The 12,500-nt window shown below is 38.4% G+C and overlaps 1 protein-coding gene across 1 annotated transcript in view; it reads left to right on the top strand.

Moving 5' to 3' along the window:
* LOC138852779 (alpha-(1,6)-fucosyltransferase-like) overlaps positions 1-1,468 on the top strand; it is a 67,358-nt gene extending 65,890 nt beyond the window's left edge. Inside the window, exon 11 of the mRNA XM_070085570.1 lies at positions 1,289-1,468. Coding sequence (XP_069941671.1) covers positions 1,289-1,466 — 178 coding nt within the window. The 3' untranslated portion in view covers positions 1,467-1,468. The remainder of the gene's footprint in view (positions 1-1,288) is intronic.
* Positions 1,469-12,500: the final 11,032 nt, after the last annotated feature.

The following is a 12,500-nucleotide window of genomic DNA, read 5'->3' as shown; positions in this document are numbered from 1 at the left end:
CCGAGCTCCTGGCCCCGCCTCTTCACTGATCGCTACTAGGTCACTCTCCCCGAGCCGTGAGCTTTATCATACCTCTGCTTAAAGCTATGTATGGATCCTGCCTCCACTACATCGCTTCCCAAACTATTCCACTTACTGACTACTCTGTGGCTGAAGAAATACTTCCTAACATCCCTGTGATTCATCTGTGTCTTCAGCTTCCAACTGTGTCCCCTTGTTACTGTGTCCAATCTCTGGAACATCCTGTCTTTGTCCACCTTGTCAATTCCCCTCAGTATTTTGTATGTCGTTACCATGTCCCCCCTATCTCTCCTGTCCTCCAGTGTCGTCAGGTTGATTTCCCTTAACCTCTCCTCGTAGGACATACCTCTTAGCTCTGAGACTAGTCTTGTTGCAAACCTTTGCACTTTCTCTAGTTTCTTTACGTGCTTGGCTAGGTGTGGGTTCCAAACTGGTGCCGCATACTCCAATATGGGCCTAACGTATACGGTGTACAGGGTCCTGAACGTGTACAGGGTCCTGTGTGTGTGTGTGTGTGTGTGTGTGTGTGTGTATGTGTATGTGTGTGTGTGTATGTGTGTGTGGGGGGGTGGTCAGAAAGCACACGGCACAAAATATATCTATATTCACGATGATGACTGTAACAAACTTTAATATAAGAAAATATTTTTAAATAGGTAGTAGGTTGGTGGACAGCAACCACCCAGGGTGGTACTACCGTCCTGTGGTAGTAGGTTGGTAGACAGCAGCCACCCAGGGAGGTACTACCGTCCTGCCAAGTGAGTGTAAAACGGAAGCCTGTAATTGTTTTACATGATGGTAGGATTGCTGGTGTCTATTTTTCTGTCTCATAAACATGCAAGGTTTCAGGTATGTCGCTACTTCTACTTACATTAGGTCACATTACACATACATGTACAAGCATATATATACACATCCCTCTGGGTTTTCTAATATTTTCTTACTAGTTCTTGTTCTTGTTGTTTATTTCCTCTTACCTCCATTGGGAAGTGGAACAGAATTCTTCCTCCGTAAGCCATGCGTGTTGTAAGAGGCGACTAAAATGCCGGGAGCTAGGAGCTAGTAACCTCTTCTCCTGTATATATTTTACTAAATGTAAAAGGAGAAACTTTCGTTTTTCCTTTTGGGCCACCCCGCCTCGGTGGGGTACGGCCGGTGTGTTGAAAGAATTTTTAAATACTTCATAGTTAATGTTCATGTATGCTAAAGTTATATATACCATTGATTAGCAATATACCTATATGAATGTTACTTGTATTTTGAACAGAGCAAATGTGACCCTACAAAGTGGTGAGAAGCTGATGATGAGCTCTTACCACTACTCCTTCGCCAAGAATCGCTATCTTCCCTACGTGAACACCAGGAAGAAAACAGTGTTCGTTGCTTCCTACATGCTGGAGAATATTGTCGATGTTGTCAACATTTCCAGCCCATACCTGCGATAGATGCTGCGCATATATATATATATATATATATATATATATATATATATATATATATATATATATATATATATATATATATATATATATATATATATATACATAGACCAAAGTAGAATGGATCAAAGTAGAATGACATGGAGAGCGTATAAATCTGTAGGGAAAGGAAGGCGAGGTAGGGGCCGTCCTCGTAAAGGTTGGAGGGAGGGGGTAAAGGAGGTGTTGTGGGCGAGGGGTTTGGACTTCCTTGTTTACGAAAGTTCCTGTTGATGATTTATTAAGTTTCTTATCTGAAGAACTCGTTAATTATGGTTTACCATTGCCAGTTCCTACTATCATTAAACTTATTAAACTTTGCATCGTTGATGCAAAATTTGTATTTAAAGATAAGTTTTACACTCAGAAGTTTGGTATGGCAATAGGAAATCCTCTTTCACCTGTTCTTAGTAATCTATACATGGAATTTTTTGAAACAAGATTGCTTAACACAATCCTCCCTAATAGAGCAAAATGGTTCAGATATGTTGATGATATTTTATTTCTTATGCACAAGAATGTAGATATATACCATTTCCTTGGCAAATTTAATAGCTTAGCCCATTCTATAAACTTTACTGCTGAGTTTGAGAAAAATAACTCATTGCCTTTTCTAGATGTTTTAATTATTAAGGGTAATAATGAATTCAAATTTAAAATTTACAGAAAACCTACAAATAACTGTTCCTATGTCCACTATTATTCCTCGCATCAAGATAGAGTCAAACTGTCTGTTTTCTCATCAATGTTTTTGAGAGCTTTACGAATTTGTTGTCCTGAGTTCATAGATGAGGAAATATCCAAAATTTATGAAATAGGTAATGATTTGAAATACCCAAGAAACGTAATTGATAAATCTTTTAAAGTTGCTAGAAATACTTTTTACAATCTAAAAAGGGACAACCATCCTTATTCAACTAAAAATATGTTGGTTCTCCCTTACCATGAAAACTTGGTTGATATGCCTTCTCTTCTTAAGACTTTTAATATCAAAGTTGTATTTAAAAATCTTGATACAGTAAAAAAACTTTTGAGAATGAATTCCCACCAAAATGCTGACAGATGTGTCTATAAGATTCCTTGTAAATTTTGCGATAAAGTTTATTACGGTCAAACTGTTAAAAATCTCGAACTAAGATTAAAACAACATAAATATAGCATTAGAACTGGACAAGATTCCAATGCTCTATTTATTCATGTAAGAGATTTTAACCATCCAATTGATTTTCAAAAAGTTGAGAAAGTAGTATCAAGCAAGTCCATGGTCGACAGGAATATAATTGAATCTTGTTTCATAAAAAGCAGTTTTGACAATAATATGAATATTTCCTTTGGTTTATATAAATTAGATCCATTTATAATTAATAGAATTTGGGAAGAATTTAATAATACATTGGACAAATAATAAATTTTAAAATTCTTAATTCTTGCGTAGAATAGTTTGTTGGTGGGTTGTGTGAAGGACCTGTTTAGTTGGGCCACCGGGCCTGCTGCAGTGTTCTCTTTCTTATGAGTCGCGCGTCAGATGTTGCTTTGTTGTGGGATGTGATAGTGAGGTGTGGTCTAGACCCTTAATATGCCTTCCTTTGATGCATTACTTTTATTGTTCCTTGATAATGTGAGTAGTCACGAAAGCGCTTGGAATTTCTCTATTCTTACACAGTGGTTGTTTTGCATATTCTGAAATCACCTGTTTATTGTGATCTTATTGTATATATATATATATATATATATATATATATATATATATATATATATATATATATATATATATATATATATATATATATATATATATATATATATATATATATATATATATATATATATATATATATATACATGTATGCAATAAAATGACTCACGAAATCATAATGACACGATTGCAAACAAACCATACCACGGGCGGGTTAGAACCCACGATCAGAGTCACCAAACTTAAGTTTTGTGACTTTCTGATCGCGGGTTCTAACCCCGCCCGTGGTATGGTTTGCAATAAAATTACAGTAAACAAGTGATATCACATTATGCAGAACAACGATTGTGAAAGAATAGAGAAATTCCAATCGCTTTCGTGACTTCTCACATTATCAAGGAACTATAAAAACAGAACATCAACAGGAAGGCATATAAGGGCAAGACTACACCTCACAGTCACGTGACAACACTCGACTCTGGAACATACCTGATACTTTTCCCAAACATTAAGACTTTTTACATGTCTAATGTATCATTAAATTATATTAATTGAAAATAATCTAATTAATATAAACCAAAAGAAATATTCACATTATTTTCGAAACTGCTTTTTATGAAACATGATTCTAATATATTCCTGTCGACCATGGACTTGCTTGATACAACTTTCTCAGTTTTTTGAAAATCAATTGTAAGGTTAAAATCTCTCACATTAATAAACAGAGAATTAGAATCTTGTCCAATTCTAATGTTATATTTATGTTGTTTTAACCTAGGTTCAAGACTTTTATCAGTTTGACCGCAATAAACTTCATCACTTTATTGCATATTTTACAAGAAGTCTTATAGATACATCCGTCAGTATTTTTGGGGGGAGTTTTTTTATCAAAAGTTTTTTTTTTACTGTATCAAGACTTTTAAATACAACTTTGATATTGAAAATCTTAAGAAGAGGAGATATATCAACTGTTTCATGGTAAGGGATTTTGGAATTTAAAGAACAATACGGCAAAATAACATGATTGGAATACACAAGTATCTTGAACATAAACGATTGAAACTTATGGAGACGTTCAGTTCCTACTTAGGTTAGGTTAGGTAAGGTTCGTCAGGAAACAGGACAAATGTTTCCTGACGCGGGTCTTAGTCAGATGATGACCCGCCTTTGGAGCTTTTGGTCATCTGACCGAGGCCTTCCGCTGGATTACCGGTCCACCCCTTTAAAAATTATGGTCATTTATAACCATTGTTATATTTCCTACTTAGATTATTAATTAACCACACGATCCTCTGTGTTATTATTTTGCCCTCGTGGTCCAGTAGGTCTCCCACAGTGCTCCTTTTCACTCTTCATTTCTCGTCTTAGTCTACCTCCATTGATGCTCTGCTAACACTTCATTTTATAACCCTTATTTCCCACTCTGCCACTTTTGCACTACTTCTGCTACTACTACTTCTACCATTACTATTACTATTATACTACTTTCCCTGGTTCCAATACTCAGGGCACGGACTCAGCCTCGCCCCGTTCCTCTCTTGTACATAACGGCTCCCTTTCCCTCCCGCTGCTCGCCAACGGAGAGCCTCTTGAGTCACTCAGGTGTTGGAGCTGCTGCCCGAGCTCTGGGAATGGCTCAGTGAAGCAGAGTTTTGAGAGCTGAGATCCTCAGAGCAGCGAGAACACCGGCCCTTGGATACCACTGACTTGGCCCTGATGCCTGGAACCAGTACCTCAGCTTCTTCCTGAGAGCACAGTGTAAGTGAGGAAGGAAAGCAGTAAACCTCGAATCTGTTGAGTTGTAGATGACTTATCCCCTCAAGGAAGGTTCCTTGATGTTGGTGAGGGGCTCTTGATTTAGGGAATTGGATCTGTGCTCCAGTTCCCCGAATTAAGCCTGAATGCCTTCCACATCCCCCCCCCCCAGGCGCTGTATAATCCTCCGGGTTTAGCGCTTCCCCCTTGATTATTATAATAATAATGCAGATGACTTATACTATGGTACACACAGGAGTGTCGACACAACTTGAACCGAAAATGCACTGTGCCCCAACTACAGGACGTCTACGAGGATTGTAACTAAATGCTATACATCTTGTTCTGAAGGGGACTCACCGTATCCCTGTCATAGGGCTGCCCCTGCCACAGGGCTGTAAATGGTACTCCAACTGACCCACAAAAGTATCACCGTGTCCTTGTTATAGGGCTGCCCCCGATATAAACGGTACATCACTTGTAAAAGCTCCAAGAAGCCAGTGGACGGTCATCATCTGGCAAAGTCCCGTGTCAGGGTTTCGATTTTGGCGAATACATTATCATCATTATCGACCTTTCTCCCTTTTTTGTGACTAGTTAATGGTGCAAGTCTGACTGAAACGTCGTCACAAGTGTTAATCTCCTATGTACGGATTATTTATTTATTGTTTTGTAAACTATACAAATTCTTATTTTATATTTAAAATTTATTCTACTCTCATATAAATGGGGTGAATATGGTTAGATTTCTCTGCACAAGTTTATATTGTCTTCCTCTGCTACCAAGTTTATATTGTCTTTCTCTGCTACCACCAAGTTTATATTGTCTTTATCTGCTACCACCAAGTTTATATTGTCTTCCTCTGCTACCACCAAGTTTATATTGTCTTCCTCTGCTACCACCAAGTTTATATTGTCTTCCTCTGCTACCACCAAGTTTATATTGTCTTTATCTGCTACCACCAAGTTTATATTGTCTTCCTCTGCTACCACCAAGTTTATATTGTCTTCCTCTGCTACCACCAAGTTTATATTGTCTTCCTCTGCTACCACCAAGTTTATATTGTCTTCCTCTGCTACCACCAAGTTTATATTGTCTTTATCTGCTACCACCAAGTTTATATTGTCTTCCTCTGCTACCACCAAGTTTATATTGTCTTCCTCTGCTACCACCAAGTTTATATTGTCTTCCTCTGCTTCCACCAAGTTTATATTATCTTCCTCTGCTACCACCAAGTTTATATTGTCTTCCTCTGCTACCACCAAGTTTATATTGTCTTCCTCTGCTACCACCAAGTTTATATTGTCTTCCTCTGCTACCACCAAGTTTATATTGTCTTCCTCTGCTACCACCAAGTTTATATTGTCTTCCTCTGCTACCACCAAGTTTATATTGTCTTCCTCTGCTACCACCAAGTTTATATTGTCTTCCTCTGCTACCACCAAGTTTATATTGTCTTCCTCTGCTACCACCAAGTTTATATTGTCTTCCTCTGCTACCACCAAGTTTATATTGTCTTCCTCTGCTACCACCAAGTTTATATTGTCTTCCTCTGCTACTACCAAGTTTATATTGTCTTCCTCTGCTACCACCAAGTTTATATTGTCTTCCTCTGCTACTACCAAGTTTATATTGTCTTCCTCTGCTACCACCAAGTTTATATTGTCTTCCTCTGCTACCACCAAGTTTATATTGTCTTCCTCTGCTACCACCAAGTTTATATTGTCTTCCTCTGCTACCACCAAGTTTATATTGTCTTCCTCTGCTACCACCAAGTTTATATTGTCTTCCTCTGCTACCACCAAGTTTATATTGTCTTCCTCTGCTACCACCACCAGTTTATATTGTCTTCCTCTGCTACTACCACCAACCAAGTTTATATTGTCTTCCTCTGCTACCACCAAGTTTATATTGTCTTCCTCTGCTACCACCAAGTTTATATTGTCTTCCTCTGCTACCACCAAGTTTATATTGTCTTCCTCTGCTACCACCAAGTTTATATTGTCTTCCTCTGCTACCACCAAGTTTATATTGTCTTCCTCTGCTACCACCAAGTTTATATTGTCTTCCTCTGCTACCACCAAGTTTATATTGTCTTCCTCTGCTACCACCAAGTTTATATTGTCTTCCTCTGCTACTACCAAGTTTATATTGTCTTCCTCTGCTACTACCAAGTTTATATTGTCTTCCTCTGCTACTACCAAGTTTATATTGTCTTCCTCTGCTACTACCAAGTTTATATTGTCTTCCTCTGCTACCACCAAGTTTATATTGTCTTCCTCTGCTACCACAAAGTTTATATTGTCTTCCTCTGCTACCACCAAGTTTATATTGTCTTCCTCTGCTACCACCAAGTTTATATTGTCTTCCTCTGCTACCACCAAGTTTATATTGTCTTCCTCTGCTACCACCATGTTTATATTGTCTTCCTCTGCTACCACCAAGTTTATATTGTGTTCCTCTGCTACCACCAAGTTTATATTGTCTTCCTCTGCTACCACCAAGTTTATATTGTCTTCCTCTGCTACCACCAAGTTTATATTGTCTTCCTCTGCTACCACCAAGTTTATATTGTCTTCCTCTGCTACCACCAAGTTTATATTGTCTTCCTCTGCTACCACCAAGTTTATATTGTCTTCCTCTGCTACCACCAAGTTTATATTGTCTTCCTCTGCTACCACCAAGTTTATATTGTCCTTCCTCTGCTACCACCAAGTTTATATTGTCTTCCTCTGCTACCACCAAGTTTATATTGTCTTCCTCTGCTACCACCAAGTTTATATTGTCTTCCTCTGCTACCACCAAGTTTATATTGTCTTCCTCTGCTACCACCAAGTTTATATTGTCTTCCTCTGCTACCACCAAGTTTATATTGTCTTCCTCTGCTACCACCAAGTTTATATTGTCTTCCTCTGCTACCACCAAGTTTATATTGTCTTCCTCTGCTACCACCAAGTTTATATTGTCTTCCTCTGCTACCACCAAGTTTATATTGTCTTCCTCTGCTACCACCAAGTTTATATTGTCTTCCTCTGCTACCACCAAGTTTATATTGTCTTCCTCTGCTACCACCAAGTTTATATTGTCTTCCTCTGCTACCACCAAGTTTATATTGTCTTCCTCTGCTACCACCAAGTTTATATTGTCTTCCTCTGCTACCACCAAGTTTATATTGTCTTCCTCTGCTACCACCAAGTTTATATTGTCTTCCTCTGCTACCACCAAGTTTATATTGTCTTCCTCTGCTACCACCAAGTTTATATTGTCTTCCTCTGCTACCACCAAGTTTATATTGTCTTCCTCTGCTACCACCAAGTTTATATTGTCTTCCTCTGCTACCACCAAGTTTATATTGTCTTCCTCTGCTACCGCCAAGTTTATATTGTCTTCCTCTGCTACCACCAAGTTTATATTGTCTTCCTCTGCTACCACCAAGTTTATATTGTCTTCCTCTGCTACCGCCAAGTTTATATTGTCTTCCTCTGCTACCACCAAGTTTATATTGTCTTCCTCTGCTACCACCAAGTTTATATTGTCTTCCTCTGCTACCACCAAGTTTATATTGTCTTCTTCTGCTACCACCAAGTTTATATTGTCTTCTTCAGCTACCACCAAGTTTATATTGTCTTCCTCTGCTACCACCAAGTTTATATTGTCTTCCTCTGCTACCACCAAGTTTATATTGTCTTCCTCTGCTACCACCAAGTTTATATTGTCTTCCTCTGCTACCACCAAGTTTATATTGTCTTCCTCTGCTACCACCAAGTTTATATTGTCTTCCTCTGCTACCACCAAGTTTATATTGTCTTCCTCTGCTACCACCAAGTTTATATTGTCTTCCTCTGCTACCACCAAGTTTATATTGTCTTCCTCTGCTACCACCAAGTTTATATTGTCTTCCTCTGCTACCACCAAGTTTATATTGTCTTCCTCTGCTACCACCAAGTTTATATTGTCTTCCTCTGCTACCACCAAGTTTATATTGTCTTCCTCTGCTACCACCAAGTTTATATTGTCTTCCTCTGCTACCACCAAGTTTATATTGTCTTCCTCTGCTACCACCAAGTTTATATTGTCTTCCTCTGCTACCACCAAGTTTATATTGTCTTCCTCTGCTACCACCAAGTTTATATTGTCTTCCTCTGCTACCACCAAGTTTATATTGTCTTCCTCTGCTACCACCAAGTTTATATTGTCTTCCTCTGCTACCACCAAGTTTATATTGTCTTCCTCTGCTACCACCAAGTTTATATTGTCTTCCTCTGCTACCACCAAGTTTATATTGTCTTCCTCTGCTACCACCAAGTTTATATTGTCTTCCTCTGCTACCACCAAGTTTATATTGTCTTCCTCTGCTACCACCAAGTTTATATTGTCTTCTTCTGCTACCACCAAGTTTATATTGTCTTCCTCTGCTACCACCAGTTTATATTGTCTTCCTCTGCTACCACCAAGTTTATATTGTCTTCCTCTGCTACCACCAAGTTTATATTGTCTTCCTCTGCTACCACCAAGTTTATATTGTCTTCCTCTGCTACCACCAAGTTTATATTGTCTTCCTCTGCTACCACCAAGTTTATATTGTCTTCCTCTGCTACCACCAAGTTTATATTGTCTTCCTCTGCTACCACCAAGTTTATATTGTCTTCCTCTGCTACCACCAAGTTTATATTGTCTTCCTCTGCTACCACCAAGTTTATATTGTCTTCCTCTGCTACCACCAAGTTTATATTGTCTTCCTCTGCTACCACCAAGTTTATATTGTCTTCCTCTGCTACCACCAAGTTTATATTGTCTTCCTCTGCTACCACCAAGTTTATATTGTCTTCCTCTGCTACCACCAAGTTTATATTGTCTTCCTCTGCTACCACCAAGTTTATATTGTCTTCCTCTGCTACCACCAAGTTTATATTGTCTTCCTCTGCTACCACCAAGTTTATATTGTCTTCCTCTGCTACCACCAAGTTTATATTGTCTTCCTCTGCTACCACCAAGTTTATATTGTCTTCCTCTGCTACCACCAAGTTTATATTGTCTTCCTCTGCTACCACCAAGTTTATATTGTCTTCCTCTGCTACCACCAAGTTTATATTGTCTTCCTCTGCTACCACCAAGTTTATATTGTCTTCCTCTGCTACCACCAAGTTTATATTGTCTTCCTCTGCTACCACCAAGTTTATATTGTCTTCCTCTGCTACCACCAAGTTTATATTGTCTTCCTCTGCTACCACCAAGTTTATATTGTCTTCCTCTGCTACCACCAAGTTTATATTGTCTTCCTCTGCTACCACCAAGTTTATATTGTCTTCCTCTGCTACCACCAAGTTTATATTGTCTTCCTCTGCTACCACCAAGTTTATATTGTCTTCCTCTGCTACCACCAAGTTTATATTGTCTTCCTCTGCTACCACCAAGTTTATATTGTCTTCCTCTGCTACCACCAAGTTTATATTGTCTTCCTCTGCTACCACCAAGTTTATATTGTCTTCCTCTGCTACCACCAAGTTTATATTGTCTTCCTCTGCTACCACCAAGTTTATATTGTCTTCCTCTGCTACCACCAAGTTTATATTGTCTTCCTCTGCTACCACCAAGTTTATATTGTCTTCCTCTGCTACCACCAAGTTTATATTGTCTTCCTCTGCTACCACCAAGTTTATATTGTCTTCCTCTGCTACCACCAAGTTTATATTGTCTTCTTCTGCTACCACCAAGTTTATATTGTCTTCCTCTGCTATCACCAAGTTTATATTGTCTTCCTCTGCTACCAAGTTTATATTGTCTTCCTCTGCTACCACCAAGTTTATATTGTCTTCTTCTGCTACCACCAAGTTTATATTGTCTTCCTCTGCTATCACCAAGTTTATATTGTCTTCCTCTGCTACCACCAAGTTTATATTGTCTTCTTCTGCTACCACAAAGTTTATATTGTCTTCCTCTGCTTCCACCAAGTTTATATTGTCTTCCTCTGCTACCACCAAGTTTATATTGTCTTCCTCTGCTACCACCAAGTTTATATTGTCTTCCTCTGCTACCACCAAGTTTATATTTCCTCTGCTACCACCAAGTTTATATTGTCTTCCTCTGCTACTACCAAGTTTATATTGTCTTCCTCTGCTACCACCAAGTTTATATTGTCTTCCTCTGCTACTACCAAGTTTATATTGTCTTCCTCTGCTACCACCAAGTTTATATTGTCTTCCTCTGCAACTACCAAGTTTATATTGTCTTCCTCTGCTACCACCAGTTTATATTGTCTTCCTCTGCTACCACCAAGTTTATATTGTCTTCCTCTGCTACCACCAAGTTTATATTGTCTTCCTCTGCTACCACCAAGTTTATATTGTCTTCCTCTGCTACCACCAAGTTTATATTGTCTTCCTCTGCTACCACCAAGTTTATATTGTCTTCCTCTGCTACCACCAAGTTTATATTGTCTTCCTCTGCTACTACCAAGTTTATATTGTCTTCCTCTGCTACCACCAAGTTTATATTGTCTTCCTCTGCTTCTACCAAGTTTATATTGTCTTCCTCTGCTACCACCAGTTTATATTGTCTTCCTCTGCTACCACCAAGTTTATATTGTCTTCCTCTGCTACCACCAAGTTTATATTGTCTTCCTCTGCTACCACCAAGTTTATATTGTCTTCCTCTGCTACCACCAAGTTTATATTGTCTTCCTCTGCTACTACCAAGTTTATATTGTCTTCCTCTGCTACCACCAAGTTTATATTGTCTTCCTCTGCAACTACCAAGTTTATATTGTCTTCCTCTGCTACCACCAGTTTATATTGTCTTCCTCTGCTACCACCAAGTTTATATTGTCTTCCTCTGCTACCGCCAAGTTTATATTGTCTTCCTCTGCTACCACCAAGTTTATATTGTCTTCTTCTGCTACCACCAAGTTTATATTGTCTTCCTCTGCTTCCACCAAGTTTATATTGTCTTCCTCTGCTACCACCAAGTTTATATTGTCTTCCTCTGCTACCACCAAGTTTATATTGTCTTCCTCTGCTACCACCAAGTTTATATACTTGTCTACCATCCTTTAATTCTTTGTAGTGTCATAGATGTGAATATGACTTTTAATATTTTATGATAGATCATATTTAATGAATTTGTAAAATTTATTATCTATTTATTAATTTTGAATTTTAAGATGATTCAAAACATTTACCGACCTAGTCTCAGATTTTGAATATTAAAATGGTATAAAATACCGACAGGTTGTTAGGTAAGACACATATGCAACAGTTAGGTATCTTTATTTTGAAACGTTTCGCCTACACAGTAGGCTTCTTCAGTCGAGTACAGAAAAGTTGATAGAAGCAGAAGAGACTTGAAGACGATGTAATCAGTCCATCACTCTTGAAGTTTTGAGGTGGTCAGTCCCTCAGTCTGGAGAAGAGCATTGTTCCGTTGTCTGAAACAATATGGACTGAAGAAGCCTACTGTGTAGGCGAAACGTTTCGAAATAAAGATACCTAACTGTCGCATATGTGTCTTACCTAACAACAGTCTCAGATTTTCTTTAAATTCTGTCTTAAAA

This window comes from Cherax quadricarinatus, chromosome 16 (genome assembly GCF_038502225.1).
Source record: "Cherax quadricarinatus isolate ZL_2023a chromosome 16, ASM3850222v1, whole genome shotgun sequence".
NCBI classification, from domain to species: domain Eukaryota; kingdom Metazoa; phylum Arthropoda; class Malacostraca; order Decapoda; family Parastacidae; genus Cherax; species Cherax quadricarinatus.
This window is presented reverse-complemented; position numbering and strand designations above follow the sequence as displayed.